The 26,922-nt window shown below is 37.7% G+C and overlaps 2 protein-coding genes across 11 annotated transcripts; both read right to left on the bottom strand.

The window, feature by feature from the left end:
- Positions 1-1,634: 1,634 nt before the first annotated feature.
- Positions 1,635-6,427, bottom strand: LOC122074103 (chaperone protein dnaJ 6-like). 2 transcript variants are annotated; one of them, XM_042638944.1, is made up of 8 exons: positions 6,195-6,427; positions 3,221-3,319; positions 3,018-3,119; positions 2,855-2,914; positions 2,642-2,748; positions 2,482-2,564; positions 2,215-2,305; positions 1,635-2,133 (listed from the first exon to the last, which is right to left on the bottom strand). In XM_042638944.1, exons 1-8 carry the CDS (start codon positions 6,297-6,299, stop codon positions 1,923-1,925), a joined length of 858 nt encoding a protein of 285 aa, XP_042494878.1. In that variant the 5' UTR covers positions 6,300-6,427; the 3' UTR covers positions 1,635-1,922. The 2 variants fall into 2 exon arrangements, with proteins under 2 accessions (XP_042494878.1, XP_042494887.1); XM_042638953.1 differs by having other exon boundaries at positions 1,635-2,130; positions 6,195-6,424.
- A 9,073-nt stretch (positions 6,428-15,500) lies between these two features.
- LOC122075602 (chaperone protein dnaJ 6-like) lies at positions 15,501-24,462 on the bottom strand. Of its 9 annotated transcripts, none has more exons than XM_042640708.1 (8): positions 24,299-24,462; positions 21,545-21,860; positions 21,398-21,466; positions 21,175-21,273; positions 21,008-21,071; positions 20,801-20,903; positions 20,641-20,723; positions 15,501-16,999 (listed from the first exon to the last, which is right to left on the bottom strand). In XM_042640708.1, exons 4-8 carry the CDS (start codon positions 21,223-21,225, stop codon positions 16,941-16,943), a joined length of 360 nt encoding a protein of 119 aa, XP_042496642.1. In that variant the 5' UTR covers positions 21,226-21,273; positions 21,398-21,466; positions 21,545-21,860; positions 24,299-24,462; the 3' UTR covers positions 15,501-16,940. The 9 variants fall into 9 exon arrangements, 8 of the variants coding, with proteins under 8 accessions (XP_042496642.1, XP_042496675.1, XP_042496658.1 ...); XM_042640741.1 differs by lacking the exon at positions 15,501-16,999 and adding an exon at positions 19,570-20,308; XR_006139313.1 differs by lacking the exon at positions 15,501-16,999 and having other exon boundaries at positions 19,570-20,723; positions 20,801-20,905; positions 21,012-21,071; positions 21,589-21,860.
- Between the last annotated feature and the right edge of the window lie 2,460 nt (positions 24,463-26,922).

The following is a 26,922-nucleotide window of genomic DNA, read 5'->3' as shown; positions in this document are numbered from 1 at the left end:
CCATCTATGATGGGCTGCATACTTTGTTGTATTTAAGTACTCTGGTGATGCATCAAATCAAGCTAATTATGGCTTTTATCATAATAGAAAGTGATAGTCTATCTAATGCTTTAAGTGTAATACATCATTAGATTCCTAAGTGTCCTTTGGGCTTGTCGGTTGGTCTAATCTATTATACATATACAAGTAGAAACTCAAAGAAGACCCATGTCTCTTTTCTGCAGTAGCTTTTAGCCTTTTTTTCACTAGAAAAAAGGCACAATGCAGCATTTAGATGATAGGAGTATAGTCTCAATCACTAATGATTATGCCACACCATCCTCACTTATTATCTTGTTTTTAAAAAAATAATAATTAATAATAGAAAATAAAATTGCTACATCGTTGGTGTGTGTGGGCTCTCTCACATGAATTTTTTTTTTATTTTTTTTCTTATTATGAAAAATATGGATGATATTTTTTTAGAATGCGTATTGATGTGTTATGTAGATTCCTCCCCATACTAGCAATGTGGCAACGTGAGGATTTGTATTTAACAGGAGACATTTATGAGGGATGTGCGAGGGCATTACTTGCAAGACTCAAAAAGGAAGTGGAAAGTAACGGAAGTATGGAGTAACAGACTTTTTGACCAAACTATCTTTATAAACCCTGAAAGCGCTAAACTTTTTGTGTAAAACCAATTATGGATATAGTTCTTATGATCTCTTAGTGGGCTTATCGATCCTTGCACCGTTGCACAGAATAACGGTTTATCTTTAATGAAATTTTCATTCTTTTCATTAAAAAAAAAATGAGGATTTGTCTCCCTTAATAATAACAATGATAAAAGGAAAGTATTTAATATCTCATAATCAACCTCTTTTTTTCTTTTTGCATTTTTCATTTTTCCCTTTTTTAAAACCCCCATCCCTTGGTTGTCAAAATGGAACCCGAATTGAAACTGATCAGATTGAACCAAAAATATGAACCGAATAGATTGCCTTACCACCTTCGATTTGGGTACTTACAAACAAGGAAAAATTTAAACTGATTGTTAAGAACATTCGAATGGATCGAAACTAGAAAACTATTAAAAGATGGAAAACCCGATCAAAATTGCTCTTTTTATATTATTTTATTTTTTCTATATGAAAAAAAAAATATGAAACTAAACTTATAACAAACAGATAAGAGCCGGTTAAGAAAAATGATAAGAAATTGAAACGATCAAACTGATAACTATCAATTTCATCGGTCTGGATTTTAGATATCAAACCCTCATCGATCCAGTTTTGGTCCTACCTGATAAATGCCAAAAAAAAAAAAATGATTGAAACCAAACTGAACCAGTCATTCATTTTTTTTTTTTTTGTTCTCATTAAAAATGCGAAACCCCTTCTCTTATTCAATATATCATTTCATTATTAGTTATTGGCTTACCGTATAAGGTGCCAAAATTTAATGATAAATAGATTCTTCACCATTAAAATTAAAAAAAAACATGTCACAATGCGACGGTTCCTAAGTTCTGTATAAAGTTTCGTTTTGTAATGCTAATTTAACCCTTCTTTTTCCCAGACTTACTAGCACCCCTAAGTCCCCAATGAAAATGCAGAATTCCTGATAAAATATCCATCCACTGGTCAGCTCACTGAAGAAATAAAACCACTATTTTGATAGTACACAGAATCCCTCCCTCCCAACTGTACATTCCCAATCACAACCCCAGGTGAGGCAGGACCAACTCGATCCTAAGTCATATATCTACAGCTGCAGAGTGACACCTTGAGCATTAAATTCAAGAATGCATTATGTAACAAACAAAGCACAAAAGAAAATTAATCACTCAGGATGAGGTCAGATGGACAAATAAAAAGATTAAGGAAATTTACAACGTCTACCCAGACCATGAAGGGCTCTTATAGACTGGTACTAGTTGTTCATTTCTGTCTTGCCTGTTTAGTTGGCTTACGACTTTCAACCCTCTTCCTTGCAGCTTCAAATTCTTCTTCAGTGGGTTCAGAATTTGACCGACCCCCATTGTATTTTGCCACAATTGACGAGAACATAGATTCAAATTGTTCTTCCCTCTGGCCTTGTCGCTGAGAAATGATAGCATATAGGTCTGTATCTGACTGTTTTTTAGATCTGCTAAAAGGTTTCCAAAGATAATAGAATTCAGAAAATGTAGTTACTAAAAGAGCACGTGAACAGAATCAATGGATTACTCACTTTCCCCTCCTTTTAAGAGGATTGATAGGTGGTCGTGTTTCAGACACTTTCTGCACCCACTTGCGATAGTCTTTGGTTTCCTTCAGCTCTCCTATAAAGAATAGATATTAGTGGTTTAGCTGTACTAATGTAGTGCATGATTCTTTCAAAGCATCCAGAAACCCACAAAGAGCACTATAGAAATATCAGATGTCTCAAAAAGGAGGGCAGAAAAAAAGGATGCCACTGATAATGCAAGTCTTGACACGAGAGGTTTGAAATCCATACCAGCTGATATTGCCTCACCAAGGATATCCTTGAATCGATGTGAGTCCAGGGTAGGATCTGAACAGATCATTGAGCAGAAGAGCCTGTTGGGCAGAAACACTTTGAATATCAGTACCCTGCAAAACAAAGTAAAGCAAAGGACTGCTTCGTACCCTTATACCTGCTCATATTACCCTTGTACTTCTGATATAGATCCTTCAAATCGTTCAACTCTGAATCAGATCCTCTGTAGTTTGCTTCAAACTCTTCAATATCAGCTTCAGTGACCTGCAAGTGACGACAGCAAGTAATTCTACTTCATGCACCCAGAGAAGCATGAGGGCAATAACTGAAGTGGATTCTGATGTTTCTCTCAAACAAACAAAAGTGTTACCTTTTTGTATATTGTTCTGAAATACTCTTGCAGATTTTGAGACACTTCCCCAAGAAGGTCCTGTTAATCAAGCCAGACATACAAAAACAAGATATTTAACTCCAGACCAACCAATGGATAGTACAGGGATGCCAGAATGGATAGAATTTTAGGAGTCACTCACAGCATCATCAACACAACCAGTCTGATCGTAAAGTGCCCTTTTCTCTTCGTCTCCAAGAATTGATATCACCTTTTGGAGTTGTTGAAATTTCTCTTTGGCTTCCTACAAGCAGAAAACTAGGTACAGTTACAAAATAAAGTAACCCAATATGCAACAGCCAAAAAAAAAGAACAAGTGTATAGCTTCATTAGGTCATGTTTCACCTCATCATCAGGATTCTTATCTGGATGAAGACGCAATGCCAGTTTGTAGTACGCTTTCTTTATTTCCTGTTGAGATGCACTCCTCTCCACTCCAAGAATCTACAAAGGCACTAGGTTAGTAATGGCCATCTTTTGCTACATTTCAAATTGGATTCTACATATCATGCACAAGTATACTTTCAAATATTTGAAGAGAAAAAGGGGGGGGGGGGGGATGGAGTACATAGCTATCACGGTGGAAACATAACAGGGAAAGACCCAGCCGACCTGCCCAGGGCTCGAGGGCAATCCATACAAGAGTTCACCCTGCCAGTGTTTGACTTCTCTCCTAACTAGCTTGCTTCACAGCTTTGTTATTACCATCATCCAGTAACCACAAGGCAATCTACAAGAAAGGTGGCAGGATTCGAACCTGTGGCCAGCCTGCCCCAGCTCTGCTGGGTTGGGTGGTTGAAGAGGAGGGGGGCATCAGATGGCTATCAAAACTGCCTTCCCCTGGATCCAAGCATTGTAATATAGGATAGAAATCAGGTCAGTTAATTTTGGTAAGGCTTTGACAAGTGGTCATCTTGAAACATTAGCTATGAATGCCCACCCCCCTTTTTTTTCGGAGGGGTGGGAGTTGTGTTCTCCACCCTCAAGCAAAACTAATGGCTACATTGAATAAGAGGGATTCATAAATAAAAAAGGAGGTACGATAATACTAGTCCTCTAATAAAGGGTTTCCAAAAAGTAGTGTAAGGGTAAAGACTTAGTAAATCATCATCCAATGATATAAGAGTAGAACTGCAAATTTTAGCCACCCCGGACCCTCCTTCAGAGGTTGGGCACAAGGATTTTATTCCGTTTAGGCTAGAATGGTAGTGTAAGGGTAAAGACTTCCTTTCACCTGTCCTACCCATTTATAAGTCTAAAATAATAAATAAACAAATAATATATAACATATACAATACATATGATTTGGCCAATTCTGCTAGCGATGGTGAGAGGGGAGGGAGGAGATTGAAGGGGACAGATGACAAATGGAGACAATGAGCTAGATAGTTTTTCATTATTTATTTATTTATTTTTATATAAATGCGTGATTAAGCAGCTGGTCCCATAAAGTGGATCGGTTGGTGGCATCAAACCCACTCCAACCTGCTTCACCCAATTTGATTCTGAATTGGTATTGGCCAAGACCGATTCAATCCCTAGTTCTGATACCTTCGACCATGCTCCTCATCCTCCACTTTTAAGTGATAGACTATTTAAGACAAGTCATTCACTCCGATAATATTATTGATTCTCTACAATGCTAACTCTTAGATCGACTAATGCAAAAGCACTTCCTTGGACTGGGCTGAACTCATTTGAGAACCCAGAGCGAGAATCAGGTCCAATCTTGGGTTTTAGGTCTAGTAAGATATTAGTAGTGTACTTATTTATCTGGATTTAATTTCATTTTACTTCGAATAGGCTAGCTTGTAGTAGAGTTCCATTATATTTCAGTTTTAGAGTTAGAATAGGAGTGTTTTGTTTTATTTATACCATGTAACCATGATAGAGTCTTGAGATTTGAGAATGAATTCAAGTTGAATGTGTGTGTGAGCTCCAATCACCCCCCCTCTCCCTTTCTTGTTATGCTATTTCCCCTCTCCCTTGCATCACTAAACACTCATCTCAGAGTTCTCCCCTTGTCCTAACCTGCCCTCCACCACTAACTCTCAGCTTAAATGTGAAATCATTTTCTTGTTGAATAGACTCCAATCCAAATGCACAGTCAGTTACAATAGTCATACACCCTTCAGCGATTTTTTTCTCAGCACAAAGGGTATCTAATAGATATAAATATCATAACATAGTGTTGAGGAAGGATGTCTTGTATTCCGTTGCATGGGTTTCTAGGCTGATTCCGAAGGACCGCCAAAAGGCCCGTAGAGCCCGAGGGCTTGAGGCTCCGAAGAACTAGGCCACCTTGCGTGTTATTTTTGTTATTGGGGTCTCGACGAACTTGGGGTCCATGTGGGGGTGATTAGAGAAATTCATCTCTCTCCGTTTCCCTTTAAATTGTTGTGATGGTGGACCATTAGGAGCACTTGGATTTCTTTGTAAATAGAGATAAGTGTGAGGAAGAGAGCTTGTAGCCCTTTCTCTATTGATAGTGAATACAGCTCTCATCTTTCCATAGACCTAAGCACCTTTCCAAACCACATAAATCCTTGCGTTGTCTGATTGTTTGCTTGTTTGCTTGTTTGAGGGGCTCTTGATTTCAAAACATATCTCAAGCAATGCTATCAATAAGCATTTATCCCAACTAAATGGGTCAGCAATGAGCATCAACATGTTAAATTACATATATTACCACAGGAACTACAATTGTTTCAACTCAAGAAGAATTAAACACATCACTTTGGGACAACTCCAGAGATAGAATAGAACTTGTATACTCTTATCATGCACGAACTGTGTAACACCTTTCATTCGTAAATTTTTTTTCAGATCTGGAGAAGCTTCATCAAAGTGTGTATCCAAATCTTAAGGAAACAACAAAATTTTCAGCCACACATTGCGAGTTGTGTGCAGCTAATTTTGAGAATTAGAATAAGTTGAAATGAGGGCAATCAAACATTTAAAAAAATAATAAAAAAGTCAAAAGATACGATTAATGGTGCGCGCTCCTTAAACCGTTAGACCTAGAAAAATCAAAATCAAAGATATTTTTGTCCAAAAATGGATGTTTATACAAATTATTATGAGGGGATTGAACGGAGCCAAATTATCCCACCGATAGAAGCGTCTCAACATAACTACAGATCAACAACATCAAAACTTCTGACATGCTAAGTGAATTTAGACCTAACAACAAATCTAGGGCACGGACTCATAATTTCAGGGCAAAGAAAACCATCAGAAGTCCAAGAAACACAGAGAGATACAGAAAGAATATAGTACACGAAGAACATCTATGCAATGGATGAGAAGATAGAATCACCTCATACAAACTTTTCTCTTTCTTCGGAGACTGTCTGAGAACCTCTTGGTTCTGATCTTCCTCTTTGTTTTCTTCAGAAACCCTACCTTTCTTCTTCTTCGCCATTTCGTTGAAGAAAAGATCCTCTCCAGAATCACAGACAAATGCGATTACTCACAGTGTAAGCAGAGGAACGAAGGAGCAATATTTCCTATTTATACCATTTCTCTGCGCCTGCGATATATACCATTTATAACATTCCCGCAATTTTCTTCGTTCCCGCCCAAGAGTTTCGCCTTTAGGAGGGATCTACACGCGGCTGCATGATTTGGCTTTTAAAACTTGAATCGCATCGGTCAATATCGGCCGGATAAGATCAGTATCGGCCTTTAACCAATCCTGATCCTTGACCGATAAGAAACTGAATCGAACCAATTCAGCTAGACCGAAAGGACCAATTGACAGCCTTTACCATAGCATGCTTCCACACTTACTATTATATATTTTTTTAATTTTTGGAAAAAGGCTCTGAGTCACTAGAGCATGGTTTAATAGTACTTTTGTGTCTATATAACTTCTCCTAACATGAAATGACTTCATTGCTTTCTATTTATGATATACCGTTTTGTTGCATCTTATTGATGCACTCCTCTAAGTCATTTGCAGAGATGGCATTCTCTCAAATTTTTTTAAAAGTAATTTTGGGAGAAGGTTAGGTGTGCTGCTAACGCCGAATCAACTAATGGGAGGGCTAGTATGAAAGGGGCATAAAGACTTTTTAAGATGACGAGGAGAGAGACACAGATTTAGGCATACCCACAAGCATATTAAGCTTGTGGGTAACTTGGTGAATGATCTTAGGTAGACATGAACCCAGTGCACGAGTCTCGATTGGAATCCTATTCAACCTTTGATTGGATTCGGCCAACTAGATTCCAATTCGAAAATCCCCGATGAAAAGGGCTTTCCATGGATTAAGCACATGTGTAATTACAATATAGAAAAATGATAATTAATACTTGAACAAAGTTTTCGCTTCATACAATATCCAATTGGTCTCTATCAATTTAAGGCCTTATACTATTCCAACTATTTAGAACCTTTGGGTAATGGGTTTCTCAAGCCAAGTCATTAACACACTTTTAATCAATTTTGTATGAGCTTATTGTCTAGTAGTCGTTTAGATATGGATTGTGCAAAAATTAGTATCAATACAGATCAAGGTTTTAAAACTTGAAATCGATCAAGAACGATATTAATCCGAATCGCCATGGATAGTACCATAACAGATAGATTTACCCTTGTTTTTTAGGGGATCAACATAAACCTGACCCTGTTTTGTGGAAGTTTTAAAACCAAAAAGTTCTAAAACCTTGGCAATGACAGAGTTACAGTCTAGTAATAAGAACATAAGTTTCCAGAAAGAGCAACAGTCATCGATGATATTGGAGAGTACCTGCCGGAAACTGTGGTAGTGGATTTCCGGAGAACTGGATCTCTGATGCAGACACTAATAGAAATCTCCATTAAAAAGAGCCCAATTAAGTTCAAGAAATCTGCATCTACTCTTCCTCAAAGTTACTCTCAAGTCCCAACACTATAGAAATCTCAAAACCTCAAATTCTGGGCAAAGCTAGATCCTCTAAATCATTACACATGGTATAGGATGAACTGATCGGCCAGCAAGATATGTTCCATGTAGTTGCCATCGATACCCAAAAGCTAGGAGTTGAAGATATAAGAAGCACCAGAGAAACCTACAGAGAAAATATCATGAACATTATCTCTGTTTTGTTTGTAACAAGACATCCCCACCAGAGGATAAATTATAGGATCGCCCCCTCCCCCGTCCCCTCCCCCTGCCTCTAAATAACAAACTTCACCACCAGCTTATCATCAAACCAAAGATAATTAACTCCCTTACCAGAATAAACTCCCTAACAAGAATTGGAACTGAAATAACAATTTGAAATCCACCAACAACAGCTGGACAAGGTCCAATCAGCCCCTAATCATAACTGTTTTCACCCACTTCACCTCTAGCCAAACAGAGAAGTAACTACCCAAGATAAATTAGAACTTGACATTAGTTTCCTACATAATCCTACGGTTCCATTTTGATCCGATATTGATAATAAACAAACTAAAAACTCTCTCTCTCTCTCTCTCTCTACCTACCAAAATTAGAATTGAAATAACTAATTTGTAACTCCATCAACAAACAATGGCTGGCCCTTAAATATATAAGGGCTCTTCTTCCCTTTAAGCACTACATCTTATATAGTATCCCCTTCTCCTCCATTATAGAAGATAGACGACGACGCCATTAAAGTTGTAGAGAAGCTGAAACATCGATCAGATCTCTTTTCAGAAGTTGATCAGACAGTTGAAGTCTCCAGAAATAATAGACAAAAGTCGTTCTTGTATCCAAGACCACTACAATAGGCTGACTTCTGTCTATTATTTCTTGGAGCTTTCATCTATCTGAAATGGTGAGTGCACTACAGCTGGGTGAGCTTCTAAATTTGTTCTCTTGGTCGATCTCCCCATTCTCCTTAAGGCCTACCCAATGGGCACAGCCCTGTGCCCCTACACTGTGGATCTCACAAGCTCCTCCTAAGGTAATTCAAGAAACCAAGGAATGATCAGATTTTGCAAGAAAGAAGACATGGTGAGTACTTGCAGATTCTATTCTTTTTTTTTTTTTTTTTGATACTCCCCTACATTACATTAAGACTTTTAAATCTTCTTGTTCTTACTATTTTTAAATATCAAAATTACCCTTCTTTTGCACAAGGTAACCGGTTACTTTATTTTTTCAACATCTCGCCCTTGATGGGATCCACATTATCTTCTTCAACTGGCTTCAGATGAACCATCCTCTTCTAAACCATCTCCAGACTCATGGGTTTTGGATTATGGTTGCTATGGCAGTGCTGTGTGCGGTGGTGGCTGACCGGACTTCCAGCCATGGTCCTAGAGTGTAGTGGTTGATGTTTTCTTGGACATTTTAAGGCCTAATTCAGTAACTAGATGTTGAAGAAGACCATCAGGATGTTTAATCCAAGAAATGCCAAATGGGTACTCGAAGGTCATTAATAACCCTAGCTTTAATTTCATTACAAATATGTGATTGCAGAAAACATGGGAAACTCCGACAAGAAAATTTGATAGACATGAAGCTGTGGGAGCTCACTGGAAACTGGGTAAATAGGAATCAGGTGTTTTTTTTTTGGGTAGAAGAATCAGGTGTTTATTTATAACACAAAGTTCTTTGATTTCATTGCAAATATGCGATTGCATTATGTTCAGGGGAATTATTTCTTTGATTAAGAGTATTTCTGCTTTTCCTGAAACGAGAGAGAGAGAGAGAGTATTAACGAGTGCCTAGTAACAGAGAGGTTAAGGAGGGGTGGCATGGGCATGGGCATGGGCATGGGTAGGGGCAGGGGCAGGAGCAAGGTAAGGGTCGGTCGAACAAAATTTAGCTGCTGCCTTGGCTGCAACCCCTGTGGCACTCAAAGAAATGGATTCAAAAAGAGTATTTTGGAAAAAAAAAACAATAACTTAAGAGGGTATTTGTGATCCCTAGGGGAAGAGAATTATTCCATATTTTTTACTCCCACCAGGGGATTGCAGTTAATTTGTTACAATCTGGGCAACAATAACAACTGCTTAGTGCAGTTGGATGCTGCTACCTTTTTTGGTAAATAAGGCTTGCCACATTCAATGATAGTTAGTTTCCATCCAAACCAAGTAGACCCAACCATCTAACCAACACCAGGTTAGATTCAGCAACTTGCCCCAATAAACTTCATTCATTGCAGATCTAGGTATTTAACAATCAACATGCTTAGTTAAGTGGGTTGGATGCAGGTTCGTTATCATAGGTCCGATCTGGGTTCCCCACCCTCACCCTACCTACAAAATAAAATTTAAATAAATGGAAGGAGAAACCTAGAAGGCAACATGGTCTCTACACTTAGACACAAGGAGAAGCGAAATGACCATCCGGCCACATGAAAAAAGGAAATCTCGTCACAATTAATGTGTTGGCAAGTGTTGGAATATGTGTCCAAATCATCCCAACCGTTGGATGTAGTGGTGTCAATCGGTCGGTTCGGTTTGGTTTCGGTCGGGTTGAATACGTTTTGGTTTCGGTCCGGTTTGGTTTTGGTTTATTTCAATTTCTCAATATCGAGTTAATACCGATTTAGATCGGTTTATTATTGGGCTTGAATGATAATGAAATCTTACATTTATAATTTATAGTGACAAGATTTGACCAAAAAAACACTTTAAATCATGGTTTATCGTTGTATGGGAAAGATAACTAATAATTGAAATTAATGGATAACAAATTTCTAGAAAGATTACTAATATTGAAACCATAAAATGAACCCGAGTATCCAATCATTCATTGATCTATCCAACTAGTTTTGTATAGTGAACAAGGAAATCAATGGAAGCACTATTACAATTTATAAATCAATTTCTCTATTTATAGCATAATATTCAATGATTTGTAACAATTCCTCTTACAATAAAAAAATTTCTCACTAATATTGTAAAAAATGGACAGTCAATTCACCAATTTATAATCTCATAATCATCTTTTAATCGGTTTCATTTGGTTTGGTTATTAGTCGGTTCGGTTTGGATCGATTTTCAGTCGATCCCAACATACCTCAGTCCAAAACCAATCCAATTAGGATCGGTTTGGTTCGATTTGAATTTTATCAGATGGTTTCAGTCGGTTTTATCGATTCGGGCTAGATTTTGACACCCTAGTTGGATGGATAAAAGGTAAATGATTGAACACCCAAATTGTTCGAGAGAAGTTGAATGCACCACATTGATCCTGTGCTGGTACAGGGGCCAGATTGTCTTTTAAGGAAACACCCCCCCTCCCCCCGGCATAAACAAATAGGGTCCTTGCTATATGCCTTTCTAGTTGCGTATGAGTGGTGAGTCTCTCTATAGTATTTTTTTTTTTGGGTAAAGGTGAGACTCTCTAGTTGACTGTTAAGATCATTGAACTGCAGATTATCATCAAACCCAAGATTAACTCCCTTACCAGAATAAACTCCCTAACAAGAATTGGAACTGAATAACAAATTTGAACTCCACCAACAACGGTTGGACCCTTAAATTAAGGACACTCCTCCCCTTAACGACATCTTATCCCCCGCCCTCTCTTTCCCTAAAATTTTCCTTAATTTCCATTAAGGCAGCAAAACGATTACCCACCTTAGAAGAAAAGCAGGAAGACTGAACACTGCCTTCCTCTGCCTTTCTCTGCCGTTCTCTCCTGTGTATCTTCTTGATAATAAACATTGTCAGCCTCTTATTTCCATTTAGTTTTTCTCGACAGCGATCATTTTTCCGGTGGTGCTGGAGTTGGTGGCATATTAGACAGTTGAAAGCCCAAGAAGTAGGAGAAAAAAAAAAGTTGTTCTCTGGACCCAAAGGCCACTAGAACGGGCTTGACATTTTCTTCTTCTTGTTGGGCTTTCACCTATCTGATATCTGATATAGTTGAGGTGCACTGGAACGGGGCGACGTGTTAAAATTGTTCTTTGTTCTTCGGCAACAGAGCAGAGCACTTGCAATGATGAGCGCTGGAATATGTGTTGGAATTATTATTATTATTATTATTATTATTATTATTATTATTATTATTATTATTATTATCATCGACCTACTCTTTGGCAGGAAAGAAGAAATGATGAGCGCTGGAATATGTGTTGGAATTAAGTATGATGTCTTGAATTTACATTTGTGATAAATGTGGGTTGATTCTAAAAGACTGTAGGACTTAGAAACTCGAATTCCCATTCATAGAGCCGCCCCCTTAGAACTTTATGCTAATATTAGGGAAATGGATTTTTATTGCACGTAGTCTCACCCTTGACAGAATCTGTTTTGCAGTAAACCCAGTAGACTTATCAGAAGCAATAAACAAATCATGTCCAATACGCAAGGTTTCAGTAAATTTCCTATATAGGGTTTTGCTATATATTTATAGTGAGACTTTTTTCTCTATAAACAATCTAAGAGATGTGAAAAGACGATCTTTGTAATCTTATTCCTCATTGATAGTGAAACAGTTCTCATCTCATCGTGTACGACATAAATATGTGTTCATTGTATGATTGTTTGTTCTTAAAGATTATGTCACTTCTTTCTTCTTTATTAGCACCAATATTTTTTTAAAACAAGAGCATGAGATAATATTAAGTTGAAGCCTTTTTTTTTTTTTTTTTTCTCTTGTTTTATTAGGTTTTAGGTGTTGGTACTTGGTACTAACGATAACATACCTTTTATTTTCTTATGGATTGTTACACTATTGCTTCATAGTGATGTTCTTGACCTCTCTCTATCTCGTTCTTGAATCTTGAAAGCATGAAATTGGGCACAACATTCTCTTACGACAAAGGGCTTAAAACTGATCCAACATTTCACAACCTCATTGGTTAAACATTGCGGTCATTCCTTATATATATAGCTCACACCCCTTGGATTTTCAGTGTGAGGATTGTTATATGATGACAATTGCCCAAGTTTTTGACATTTTTATAATTTAGGCTATCTAATTATGTTTTTATCTTATGTTCACTTTTGTAATTGATCTCAATTCCCAATCTGTAGTAAGAACGTCATTTGCAGAAGACACATCACGCCATGGGAGAATGTCATAGGCGGTTTCAGCTACTGGATGGGAGGAAGGGGATGTTAGGAGCCCGATAGTGGTGATTCTATTGATTTACCACTTAAGTCAAGAGTATTTATATGGTGGGTGGAATCATGGGTTTCAAATGTGAGTTTATCTATTTAGCTTAACTTCTCAACGAAACACATTTAGCTGTAAAAGATGCTTCTATAGGATTACATACTTCTAATTAGATTGAATCTAAAATACAACCACACACATTAAAAAATTTAGAATCACGGTTGAAAACACTCTCCAGGGGTTTATGTAACCAAATACATCCTAATTAAATTCCTGAAGCGTGACTTTGTAATTTGAGAATATTGGGAGTATTGAAATAAGAATTGCGATAATTCTTTATTTCTAAATGAAACTAACTCAAAGATTCTCTTTATTCTATTGGCTTTAATATTTATCACATGCATGGATTATTTTTAGCTCTTAAGTATGAGATCAAGCACAATCTAAATGCTTACTCCAACTTTATTTCTACCCTTTTAAATACTGGAATTAAGTCCTCATTGCCCTCATACGAATTATCTAATTCTTACTCCTGGAAAATTGAAAGAATATGCATAGGTGAGTAATGCAATACCTCGTGGCCACCAAGATGTTCCCAACCACTTTATTGCAAGGGGGAAGAAGATGAAGAAGAAGGAAAGAGAAATGAGGAAGAGGCAGATAAAGGCGTCACCAAAAGGATGGGTCAGCGAGAGTTGTAGATGAGATTCGCAAAATGGGGAAGAAGATGAAGAAGAAGAGAGAATAAGAGATGAGGAAGAGGGAGAAAAATCCCCTCTTTTTGTTAAGAAATCCCATTTCCCCAAGGAAGCTGACTGACACCCCTCCTGACAACAATACAATACCGTATGTGGTCGACTGGTATACTCTTCTCGCTCCCTTAATGTATTTTAGAATTAAGACAATAGATTTGAATCTAAGGGTTTAAATCAATTTGCTTCAATCCAACGATCAAAACTTGCTAGCATTCTTAATCCCTAAGTAACCCACTAGCATTCCCAATCCTCTTCCTACAAATTGATAGTTGAATGAATATTAGAAAAGGTAAGAGAACGATACCTCCTACCATAGCATAGGTTCATGTTAACGGGCGCAGTCAGTGGGAGAATGAACCCAAGCATATTAACTATGGAACAACACCATCTTTTCACACCTATTATGTCTAGACGTAGATAAACGAGGTAGCATTCTTTCATCCATTCAAAAATATTTTAGAATTTCTTTTATAAAAGAAATATTTACAATGATCACATGCCAAATTTCAAGGCATCCTCGCCAGATTCAGATCGTCTATAGTGTGGGGGTGTGCTACATCTCGTGTAGCACAGTACCAAAAATTGACACGTGTAATATTCATAAAGTGTGGTCCAGATAATTAGTGCAAAGAAGCCTTTGTACATGCGAAGTTGGGGAATAACGTGTTTAACAACGACATCGGCGCAAAAATCCATTGGCAAGAACTTCGGAGTTCAACCCAACTCAAGACCAGACCGATCTAAAATTTAAATCCCAAAAACACCCAACCACATGATCTAAATACTTTGGTCTAAATCCATCTCAGCCCCTGAGTTCAACGCAACAACACATCGGAGGAAGGGGGGTTAAGGGTTGTGAGGAAGCATAGGGCAGCGGCACAAACGAGGAAGAAGCTAGGCCAGGGGCTACGTACCGGACCTAGAGAACACAACCGGTGGCTGCTGCTAGGCATCTCGTTGATACCGAAGCTCGGCCTTGGCGTGGCCATCCCGACAAATGCAAAGACCACAAAAAGAAAGACAGAAATCAGAGGCGGATGGGTGTACATTACAAACAAATTATAAAATAAATGCAAAAAAGTAGAATGAAGGTATGGGTTGCAGCGGCTTCTCCATATCAGAATGGCACACTCTAAGACTGTCCCTTGGCCTGTAGGTCTTGACACAAAGGTAGAATTCTAACTCTTTCAGAGTGGTATCTCACTGATGGCTCAAGCCCCCTGGAAGGAGCCCTTTTTCGCCCTCCACCTAAGTTGTGCAGAAAAGGCCCAAAGCCAATCCGGGATAGTAAAGCTTCATAGAGTCTTTCTGTCCAGGTGCATGTAGTCCGTATCTTCACAGACATGTCTATTTCACCGAGCCTCTCTCCGAGATAGTGCCCAGATCGTCACACCTTTTGTGACACTAATTACACACCAAAGACCTTGTCGCTTGCTTCTTGAATTCGAACGATCAACCCATGACTTCACTGCTATGATTTGGTAGACTTGTTTTTCTATTTCTAGAAACAAGTGGAAGCCACAAAAATTATGAAAAACCTGATACTTCACTCGACCTATCCAAACCCCCAACCCATTGTTGAAACTTTTTGCTATCCAAATGCGGCAATTCCAACCTGGTTGTGTAATGCTTACAGTTTCGGATTGCCTTAATCCTTCTGAAACTCATCTCCATGAAGCATACCTGCAACTCCAACGTCATGCCTTCACTCGTGAGTTGCATTCCTATAACGTTGTGCCTTCACTCATGAACTTGACTACATTGTTGAAAAAATTTTGGGAAACAGAAAAATCAAACATCTTTTTGCACTTCCAAAAATCGTTTTTTAGCGTAGAAACGGAAAAAACCGTTTCTACTATTTCTAGACATAGAAACAAGAGAAACAAAATCAAATGAGCCCTTAGTTCTTACCATTTAAGCAATCAAAGATATTGGTGGCTACTCTTGTTGCACATGATCAACAAGTAATTGAATCTGGATCCTAATACCCCCACTAGTAATGAATTTATTGGGCCCAGTTTTGGTTGGGCTGAAACTGTTTCAGTTTGGGAATGAGCGAGACCACAACCATATCATTAAAGGAACTTCGATTTCGGTACAGTTCAATTTCAGTTTATTTTGATTTTTCAGTATTGGATTACTACCGGTTTAGATTAGTTTGTTTTTGAGCTTGAACCACAATGAAATCTTACATTTACAATATATAGTGAGGAAAGATTATGTAAAAACACTTTAAATCATCTTCCGCAAGTCAAACATATTAAGAACTAGGAATAGAGAAATTGTTTTGATGTGTTAATGTTGTAATCAGAACAAAAGGGAATACATTGTGAGGGGAAGATAAATAATATTTAAATAATTAATAAATAGAGATTGTAGCAGATATCATTGTTACAAATCCAATCATTATTTATCATTTTTAGGGGAAAATAACTATTATTGAAATCAATGGATTACAAATGAGTGAGAAACACTAATATTGAAATTACAAATAAACCCTACTATCAAATCATTCATTTAATCCAACTAATTTTTATATAGTAAACAACGAGATGAATGTAATCATTGTTAAAAATCAATTTCCTTTTTATTTTTTTGTAGAATTTAATTTTCCTATTCATAACCTCGTACTCATTCACTTGTAATAATTACCCTTACAATCAGAAATCTTCTCACTAATATTTAAATCAATGGATAATCAATTCTCTTATTCACAACGTACTCAATGATATTTTTATCGGTTTCATTTGAAGTTATCGATCTGCATACCATTAGGTTCAGTGCGGTCCAATCTTCAGCCGATCTCATTAAAAATCAGTCCAAAACCTATCCAAAAAGAATCAATTCAAATTGATTTGGGTTTTTTGGGTTGGTTCCGGCTGGTTTTACCAATTCGGGCTAGGTTTTGTTACCCATTAGCTATATGTGAACAAAGTATCATGCTTGAGCATATTTCAATCAAAAACGGGCCACTACTGAACCTAGCAGGTTTAAGTTGATTACTACTATCTGGATCGGCCCAATACCAATGGCTCCAGGAAATCTTTGTTCAAAGCCAACTCACCCAATCATCCTATAATCATAACTGTTTTCACTCACTTTACAACTAACCAAACAAGAAGTAACTACCCAAGATAAACCCAAGAGCTAAATTCGAAGTTGCTAGATTGGGCTCCTCCGACTGGTCAGTTTTGATCTGATATTGTTAATGAAGAGTGTAAAAAGTCACTTAGCCCTCTTTCTCTTGTCCCAAGCCAAAATTTTCCTTTTCCAAATACTTCAGATACCATTGATACCCAAAACCTTGGAGTTGAAGATACAGGAAGCAGCAGAGGAACCTACAGAAAAAATATCATGAACGTTATCTCTGTTTGTTTGCACCAAGGCATCCCCAATATAGGATAATATAACCGTCCCCTCCCCCTGCCCCTAAATAACAAACTTCACCAGCAGCTTATAATCAAACCCAAGATTAACTCCCTTACCAGAATAAACTGCCAAACAAGAATTGGAACTGAATAACAAATTTGAATTCCACCAACAACAGTTGGATCCTTAAATTAAGGACAGTCTTCTTCCCTTAACTACATCTTATCCCCCGCCCTCTCTTTCCCTATAGTCTTTCTTAATTTCCATTAAGGCAGCAAAACGATTACCCACCTTAGAAGAAAAGGAGGAAGACTGAACACTGCCTTCCTCTGCCTTCCTCTTATTTCCATTTGGTTTTTCTCGGCGGCAATCATTTTTCCGGTGGTGTTGGAGTTGGCGGCATATTAGACAGTTGAAAGCCCAAGAAAGAGGAGAAAAAAATAAGTTGTTCTCTGGACCCAAAGGCCACTAGAACAGGCTGACTTTTTCTTCTCTTTCTTGGGGGCTTTCACCTATCTGATATCTGACACAGTTGAGGTGCAATAGAAGGCTTCCGATGCTGTGTATCTCACAAGCTACTAAAGGTGATTCAGGAGGCCAAGGAATAAACAGATTATTATTTTATTTGTTATGATCATCCTCATCGACCTACTCTTTGGCAGGAAAGAAGAAATGATAAGCGCTAGAAGAGGTAATGGATGGAATATGTGTTGGAAGTATGATTGTCTTGAATTTACATTCGTAACAAATGTGGGGTGATTCCGGAGGGTCTTAGGGCTCGAAACTCTGATTCCTACTCATAGAGCTTACAACTTTATACCAATATTGGGGAAACAGCTTTTATTGCATGTAGTCCCACCCTTGATGGAATCTGTTTTTGGGTAAGCCCAGTGGACTTATCAGAAGTGATAAACGAATAATGTCCAATGGGCACAGCCCAGTGCCCTTTTACCGTGGTTCTCACAAGCTCTACCTAAGGTGATTCAAGAAACCAAGGAATGAACAGATTTTGCAGGAAAGAAGACATGGTGAGTACTTGCAGATTCTATTCCTTTTTTTTTATAATCTTTTAGTCTGTTTTTTATTTTTTTTTCATTAGCACCTATTTTTCTGAAAAGATTAGAACATGTTCAGATGAAGCTTGAAGAAAATTTTGTAGTCTTTATAACTACGTAGGAATTATTATATTTTGGGACTCTTTTTCTAATAGTTAAGGTTGAGTTCCCTGTTGGAATTCTTTCCTAATAGCTGCAATTGAGTTTCATTTTTTTTTTAGCTTGCTTGCTGTCCAAGATCTTTGTAATATGTAATATATATACTCCCCATCAGTTGAGGATGAATTTACAACAATAGATAAAAACATTATTTTTTATTTTTTTTGTATAAATTGATCTGCACATTATACTAAAGCTACTCTTATTTCCGGACAGAGTAAAGGCAGCCTCTAGACACCTAGTCTCTTCCATATCATTCACCATCTGCCAATATTGTTGAATGCATCACATTAGATGGATGGCATCATCATCTTGATCATCCTCATGAACACATTCTCCTTCACATTGTTCGTGTCAATAAATCTCGTAATTTCTAGGGTTCCAACAATCCTATCAGTTTGTTCGCAACAAGCCTCTTGATTACCTTCGTTCATATCATAACTATAAAATGAAAATGGAATTTCATTCCACCCCTTGTCTTCTTAAGGTACAGCCCCTCCCATTCTGGTTATCATATTGGTATCGACTAAGACCAATACCATACTTTATATTGTTAACTTAAACTCTCTCTCTCTCATATTGGACCGCAAATGCGAAAAGATCATGCACAATTAAAACCTAATGTGGCAAAATAGGATGACTTGACGACCACATGTGAAGAAAGAGATTACTCCTCAAGAAATGATTTGGCAAACAAAGATAAGTTTGCTAGGAGCCATCTCTTGCAAGGGAAATAAAGGGAGGGAGGTGAATTTTAAATCAAACTTGAAAAATAAGTTTTTTATAATCATTATATGACCGTGTCTTCAAAGGATTCCGGCACTAAGTCAAAATCCTTTAAAAAATCGAATAAAAATTATATTTGAAAATAAGGTAGAAGCTTTAAGATTAAAAAATTGAGGTATTGACAGTTTAAACAGTATGGTTTTTACCGTGTCAATTAGGTTTGAAACCAGTAGATTAAACGGTTAAAACCGATTCGACCCATTTAACTAATCAATCTTAAATTTGAAATCAAAACCGAACCATTTACTAAATAGTTTTTCAATTTCAATGTAAATGGTTGATTCGATATCGGTGAATAGTTTCTATTTCAAATTCACATCTATAGTAGATGGAAAATGATTGGACACTTAAATTGTTGGAAATGAGCCGGATACATTACATCGATCCCATGCTTATACAAGGGTCACATTGTCTTTTAAGGAACTTCCCTTCCCCACCTCCCGTAATCAAGTAGGATCCTTGCTATATGCCTTTCTAATTGATTCCTTTTATCTGCGTGTGGTGAGACTCCAATTGACTGATATGATTGGGCTCGTTAATTAAATTCTTATCTTGAATGTTAACTTGTTCATCAAACAAAACCTTATAACCTAATACACGCTAAGAAAAATATTAGGGAAATTTACATCCACCTCCACTCGCGTTTGCCCTTATTACATACACTCCTCTAGCGTTTTGTTTATTACAGATAAACTCACCCAATCTTTTTATTTTTTTTTTCCTGATAAGTGGGGAGGGAAATAGGTAACAACCAAGAAGCTCAAACTTGAGAGATATCTGAGCATGGATTTTTTGCACACCACAACTGCACACCACCCAACCTAACGCGTGAGTGAGATGTTAACTTTTGAAATGGAAAAGACTTTTACCCTTACTATATCTTGAACTAAAACATCCTAAATCTAAAGACCATTTCAACCCTAAAATCCCTAAATCCATAAACATTATCTCGGTTTGTTTTTTCCGAGGCATCCCCGCCGGAGGAAAGAGAACCAGCCCCTGCCGCTAAATAACAAACTTGATCACCACCAGTTTATCAAACCCAAGATTAACTCCCTTACCAGAATAAACCCCTAACAAGAATTGGAACTGAAATAACAAATTTCAGTTCTCTCTACCAGAATTAGATTTGAAATAGTAATTTTGTAACTCCAACAACAAACAATGGCTGGGCCATTAAATATATGAGGGCTTTTCTTCGCTTAAAGTACATCATCTTATTATCCCCTTCTCCTCCATTTTAGAAGATAGACAGACGCCATTAAAGTTGAAGAGAACCTGAAACATCAGATCTCTTTTCAGAAGTTGATCAGACAGTTGGAAGTCTCCAGAAATCAGAGACAAATGTCGTTCTTGTATCCAAGGCCACTACAATAGGCTGACTTTTATCTATGATTTCTAGGAGCTTTCATCTCTCTGAGATGGTGAGTGCACTACAACTGGGTGAGCTTCTAAATTTATTCTCTTGGTCGATCTCCCCATTCACCTTAAGGCCAACCCAATGGGCACAGCCCTGTGCCCTTATACTGTGGATCTCAGAAAGGAGGGCTGTAAAAAAGGATGACACTGATATTGCAAGTCTTGACAAGAGAGGTTTTTGAAATCCATACCAGCTGCTATTGCCTCATCAAGGATATCATTGAATCGATGTGAGTCCAGTGTAGGATCTGAACTGATCATTGAACAGAAAAGCCTGTCGGATAGGAAAACTTTGAATATCACTACCCTGCAAAACAAAGTAAAGCTAAGGACTGCTTCATACCCTTATACCTGCTCAAATTACCCTTGTACTTCTGATACAGATCCTTCAAATCGTTCGCCTCTGAATCAGATCCTCTGTAGTTTGCTTCAAACTCTTCAATATCAGCCTCAGACCTGCAAGTGACAACAAGAAGTACTTCTACTTCATGCACCCAGAAAAGCATGAGGGCAATAACTGAAGTGGATTCTGATGTTTCTGTCAAACAAACAAAAGTGTTACCTTTTTGTATATTGTTCTGAAATACTCTTGCAAATTTTGAGAAACTTCCCCATGAAGGTCCTGTTAATCACGCCAGACATGCAAAAACAAGATATTTAACTCCTGACCAATCAATAGATAGTACAAGGATGCCAGAATGTACAGAATTTTAGGAGTCACTCACAGCATCATCAACACAACCAGTCTGATCGTAAAGTGCCCTTTTTCTCTTCATTTCCAAGAATTCATATCACCTTTTGGAGTTGTTGAAATTTCTCTTTGGCTTCTTACAAGCAGAAAACTAGGTACAGTTACAAAATAAAGTAACCCAATATGCAACAACTAAAAAAAAGAACGAGTGTATAGCTTCATTAGGTCATGTTTCACCTCATCATCAGGATTCTTACCTGGATGAAGACGCAATGCCAGTTTGTAGTACTCTTTCTTTATTTCCTGTTGAGATGCACTCCAAGAATCTACAAAGGCACTAGGTTAGTAATGGCCATCTTTTGCTACATTCCAAATTAGATTCTACATATCATGCACAAGTATACCTTTAAGGAAATGTTTGAAGAGAAAAAGAGGGGGGAGGGAGTACACAGCCATCACGGTGGAAACAGGACATCAGGGAAGACCCAGCCGACCTGCCCAGGGCTCGTGGGAAATCCATACAAGAGTTCACCCTGCCAGTGTTTGCTTCCCTCCTAACTAGCTTGCTTCCCGGATTTGTTATTAACATCATCTGGTAACCACAGGATACTCTACAAGAAAGGTGGCAGGATTTGAACCTATGACCAGCCCGACCCAGCCCTGCTAGATTGGGTGTTTGAGGAGGAGCGGGCATCACATGGCTATCAAAACTGCCTTCCCCTGTATCCAAGCATTGTAATATAGGATAGAAATCAGGTCAATTAATTTTGACAAGGCTTTGACAAGTGGTCATCTTGAAACATTAGCTATGACTACCCCCGCCCCCCTTTTTCTTTTGGAGGGGAGGGGGTTGTTTTCCACCCTCAAGAAAAACCTTAATGGCTACATTGAATAAGAGGGATTCATAAATAAAAAAAGAGGTAGGATAATACTAGTCCTCTAATAAAGGGTTTCCAAAAAGTACCAAACAAAAAAATGCTAAACACAAATAAAGAAAATTAAAAAAAATTACCAATTACAAAGGAAGACCTTGCATACAACAATCTCGGGGCCAAATTTCTCTCTGTTTTAGTAAATCATCATCCAATGACATAAGAGTAGGACTGCAAATTTTAGCCACCCCTGACCCTCCTTCAGAGGTTGAGCACTAGGATTTTATTCTGTTTAGGCTAGAATGGTAGTGTAAGGGTAAGGACTTCCTTTCACCTGTCTTACCCATTTAGACGTCTAAAATAATATATAACATATACAATACATATCATTTGACCAATTCCACTAGCGATGGTGAGAGGGGAGGGAGGGAGATTGAAGGGGACAACAAAAGGAGACAATGCTAGATAGTTTGTCATTATTTCTTCATTTATTTTTATACAAATGCATGATTAAGCAGCCGGTCCCATAAAGTGGATCAGTTGGTTGCATCAAACCCACTCCAACCTGCTTCACCCAATTTGAATCTGAATTGGTATTCGCCAAGACCGAATCAATCCCTAGTTCTGATACCTTCGACCATGCTCTTCATCCTCCACTTTTTTGTGATAGACTATTTAAGACAAGTCATTCACTCCAATAATATTATTGATTCTCTACAATGCTAACTCTTAGATCAACTAATGCAAAAGCACTTCCTTGGACTGGGCTGAACTCATTTGAGAACAGATCAAGAATCAGGTCCAATCTTGGGTTTTAGGTCTAGTAAGATATTAGTAGTGTACTTATTTATCTGGATTTAATTTCATTTTACTTCGAATAGGCTAGCTTGTAGTAGAGTTCCATTATATTTCAGTTTTAGAGTTAGAATAGGAGTGTTTTGTTTTATTTATACCATGTAACCATGATAGAGTCTTGAGATTTGAGAATGAATTCAAGTTGGATGTGTGTGTGAGCTCCAATCATCCCCCCCTCTCCCTTTCTTGTTATGCTATTTCCCCTCTCCCTTGCATCACTAAACACTCATCTCAGAGTTCTCCCCTTGTCCTAACCTGCCCTCCACCACTAACTCTCAGCTTAAATGTGAAATCATTTTCTTGTTGAATAGACTCCAATCCCCATGCACAGTCAGTTACAATAGTCATACACCCTTCAGCGATTTTTTTCTCAGCACAAAGGGTATCTAATAGATATAAATATCATAACATAGTGTTGAGGAAGGATGTCTTGTATTCCGTTGCATGGGTTTCTAGGCTGATTCCGAAGGACTGTCAAAAGGCCCGTAGAGCCCGAGGGCTTGAGGATCCGAAGAACTAGGCCACCTTGCGTGTTATTTTTGTTATTGGGATCTTGACAAACTTGGGGTCCATGTGGGGGTGATTAGAGAAATTCATCTCTCTCCGTTTCCCTTTAAATTGTTGTGATGGTGGACCATTAGGAGTACTTGGATTTCTTTGTAAATAGAGCTAAGTGTGAGGAAGAGAGCTTGTAGCCCTTTCTCTATTGATAGTGAATACAGCTCTCATCTTTCCATAGACCTAAGCACCTTTCCAAACCACATAAATCCTTGCGTTGTCTGATTGTTTGCTTGTTTGAGGGGCTCTTGATTTCAAAACATATCTCAAGCAATGCTATCAATAAGCATTTATCCCAACTAAATGGGTCAGCAATGAGCATCAACATGTTAAATTACATATATTACCACAGGAACTACAATTGTTTCAACTCAAGAAGAATTAAACACATCACTTTGGGACAACTCCAGAGATAGAATATAACTTGTATACTTTGATCATGCACGAACTGTGTAACACCTTTCATTCATAAATTTTTTTTCAGATCTGGAGATGCTTCATCAAAGTGTGTATCCATATCTTCAAGGAAACAACAAAATTTTCAGCCACACATTGCGAGTTGTGTGCAGCTAATTTTGAGAATTAGAATCAGTTGAAATGAGGGAAATCAAACATTTAAAAAAATAATAAAAAACTCAAAAGATACGATTAATGGTGCGCGCTCCTTAAACCGTTAGACCTAGAAAACTCAAAATCAAAGATATTTTTGTCCAAAAATGGATGTTTATACAAATTATTATGAGGGGATTGAACGGAGCCAAATTATCCCACCGATAGAAGCGTCTTAACATAACTAAAGATCAACAACATCAAAATTTCTGACATGCTAAGTGAATTTAGACCTAACAACAAATCTAGGGCAGATAGAATCACCTCATACAAACTTTTCTCTCTCTTCGGAGATTGTTTGAGATCCTCTTGGTTCTGATCTTCCTCTTTGTTTTCTTCAGAAACCCTACCTTTCTTCTTCTTCGCCATTTCGTTGAAGAAAAGATACTCTTTAGAATCACAGTGTAAGCAGAGGAACGAAAGACCAATATTTCCTATTTATACCATTTCTCTGCGCCTGCGATCTATTCCATTTATAACATTCCCGCCATTTTCTTCGTTCCCGCCCAAGAGTTTCGCCTTTATGAGGGATGTACACGCGGCTGCATGATTTGGCTTTTAAAACTAGAATCGGATCGGTCAATATCGGCCGGATAAGATCAATATCGGCCTTCAACCAATCCTGATCCTTGACCGATAAGAAACTGAATCGAACCAATTCAGCCCGACCGAAAGGACCAATTGATACCTTTGCTATAGCATACTTCATCACTTACTATTATATATATATATATATATATATTTTTTTTGGAAAAAGGTTCTTTGAGTCACTAGAGCATGGTTTACTAGTACTTTTGTATCTATGTATCTCCTCCTAACATGAAATGACTTCATTGCTGTCCATTTATGATATCATTTTGTTGCATCTCATTGATGCACTCCTCTAAGCCATTTGCTCATATAGTATTCTCTCAAATTTTTTTAAAATTAATTTTGGAAGGAGGTTAGGTATGCCGCTAACTCCGAGCCAACTAATGGGAGAGCTAGTATGAAAGGGGCAGAGACTTTTTAAGAGGACAAGGAGAGAGAAACACAGATTTAGGCATACCCACAAGCATATTAAGCTCGTGGGTAACTTGGTGAATAATCTAAGGTAGACATGAACCCAGTGCATGAGTCTCGATTGAAATCCTATTCAACCTTTGAGTGGATTCGGCCAACTAGATTCCAATTCTGAAATCCCCGATGAAAAGGACTTTCCATGGATTAAGCACATGTGTAATTACAATATAGAAAAATGATATTTAGTACTTGAACAAAGTTTTCGCTTCATACAATTAGTTATGTGTATCCAATTGGTCTCTACCAATTTAAGACCTTAAATCCAAGAAATGCCAAATGGGTACTCGAAGGTCATTAGTAACCCTAGCTTTAATTTCATTACAAATATGCCATTGCAGAAAACATGGGAAACTCCGACAAGAAAATTTGATAGACATGAAACTGTGGGAGTTCACTGGAAACTGGGCAAACAGGAATCAGGTGTTTTTTTATAACACAAAGTTCTTTAATTTCATTACAAATATGCGATTGCATTATGTTCAGGGGAATTATTTCTTTGATTAAGAGCATTTCTACTTTTCCTGAAATGAGAGAGAGATGGAGTATTGACGAGCGCCAAGTAACAGAGAAGTTAAGGAGGGGTTGCAGGGGCATGGCAAGGTAGGAGGAATAAAATTTAGCAGCTGCCTTGGCTGCAACCCCAGTGGCACTCAAGAGAAATGGATTTTAAAAGGATATTTTGGAAAATACAATAATTTAAAAGGGTATTTGTGAACCCTATGGGGGAGAGATTTATTCCATTTCTTTGGCTACCAGCAAGGAATTGTAGTTATTTTGTTGCAACCTGGGTAACAGTCAAATTTTTTTCGGGTAGGTGAGGGCTAGTGAAGGCAGGGTTTCCTTCTTGGTATTCACAGAAGAAGAGTAGGAGGAGTAGGAGGAGAGAAAAAGGGAAATAAACTTAGGTGAACAATTACCATGTAAAAAGGAGGAGTTTCTGGATATTTAAAAATAGAAGGAGAGAAGAAGATGTAAAATTTTAAATATAAGGGAGTATTAGAAAAAAAAATTGAAAGTAGGGGAGTTTTAGAAAATATAGGCTAAGCATAGGGGAGTGATAGTAATTGTTGCAGACATTATTTTTTTTATCACTTGATCTACCATAGTATCAGAGTTATAGAGCTCCACCGAGCCATCTACTTCCTATGCCGCCAGCTTGTCTGGAGCTAGTAAACATCTACATAGATGTAAATTGTCCTATACAATGAACGATTGATCATAGATTCAACAAGTTTGCATTCATTTCTAAATAATCTTGGCTATCTAAGGGTGCCAATTTGATATTATAAAAGGCAAGAGAACGCTTCTACCTTTTTTGGTAAGTAAGTAGTATTCATTCAATTATCAAATTTTCACATTGCATTTTATTTCATTTATTTATTATTATTTTTATTAAAAATTTGCCACGCTTCACACATATTACAAATAGCCAAGCACTCAGCACACCAAGAAATAATGCACAGGCAAGGATGGCAAAGAAAGGCAAAGAAAGTTTGCTTAGAGAATAACCCGGATCGAACCAACACCAAGGTCACCAGGTTAGATTCAGCAACCTGCCCGATAAACTCCATTCATTGCAAATCTAGGTCTTCAACAATCAACATGTTTAGTTAAGTGGTTTGGATATGGGTTCGTTCTCCTAGGTCCATTTCAGGTCCGATATGGGTTCCCCACCCTCACCCTCACCTTCACCTTCACCTTCACCTTGACTACAAAATAAAATATAAATAAAGAAAAAAAGAAGCCTAGAAGGCAGCATGGCCTCTACACCTAAACACAAGGAGAAACGAAATGACCATCCGGCCATATGAAAAAAGGAAATCTCG

This window comes from Macadamia integrifolia, chromosome 1 (assembly GCF_013358625.1).
Source record: "Macadamia integrifolia cultivar HAES 741 chromosome 1, SCU_Mint_v3, whole genome shotgun sequence".
In the NCBI taxonomy this organism is placed as follows: domain Eukaryota; kingdom Viridiplantae; phylum Streptophyta; class Magnoliopsida; order Proteales; family Proteaceae; genus Macadamia; species Macadamia integrifolia.
The sequence above is the reverse complement of the archived record's forward strand: the minus strand, read 5'-3'. Positions and strand labels throughout refer to the sequence as shown.

Coding starts and splice junctions, on each gene's coding strand:
- LOC122074103 (XM_042638944.1), bottom strand. CDS start 6,299: ATGGCGAAGAAGAAGAAAGGTAGGGTTTCTGAAGAAAACAAAGAGGAA. Junction 2,749..2,854: donor TCAGAACAATATACAAAAAG/GTAACACTTTTG, acceptor CGTCACTTGCAG/GTCACTGAAGCTGATATTGA. Junction 2,134..2,214: donor CCTCTTAAAAGGAGGGGAAA/GTGAGTAATCCA, acceptor GAAACCTTTTAG/CAGATCTAAAAAACAGTCAG.
- LOC122075602 (XM_042640693.1), bottom strand. CDS start 21,225: ATGAAGAGAAAAAGGGCACTTTACGATCAGACTGGTTGTGTTGATGAT. Junction 20,904..21,007: donor AACAATATACAAAAAGGTAA/CACTTTTGTTTG, acceptor TCACTTGCAGGT/CTGAGGCTGATATTGAAGAG. Junction 20,724..20,800: donor TACAAGGGTAATTTGAGCAG/GTATAAGGGTAT, acceptor CCTATCCGACAG/GCTTTTCTGTTCAATGATCA.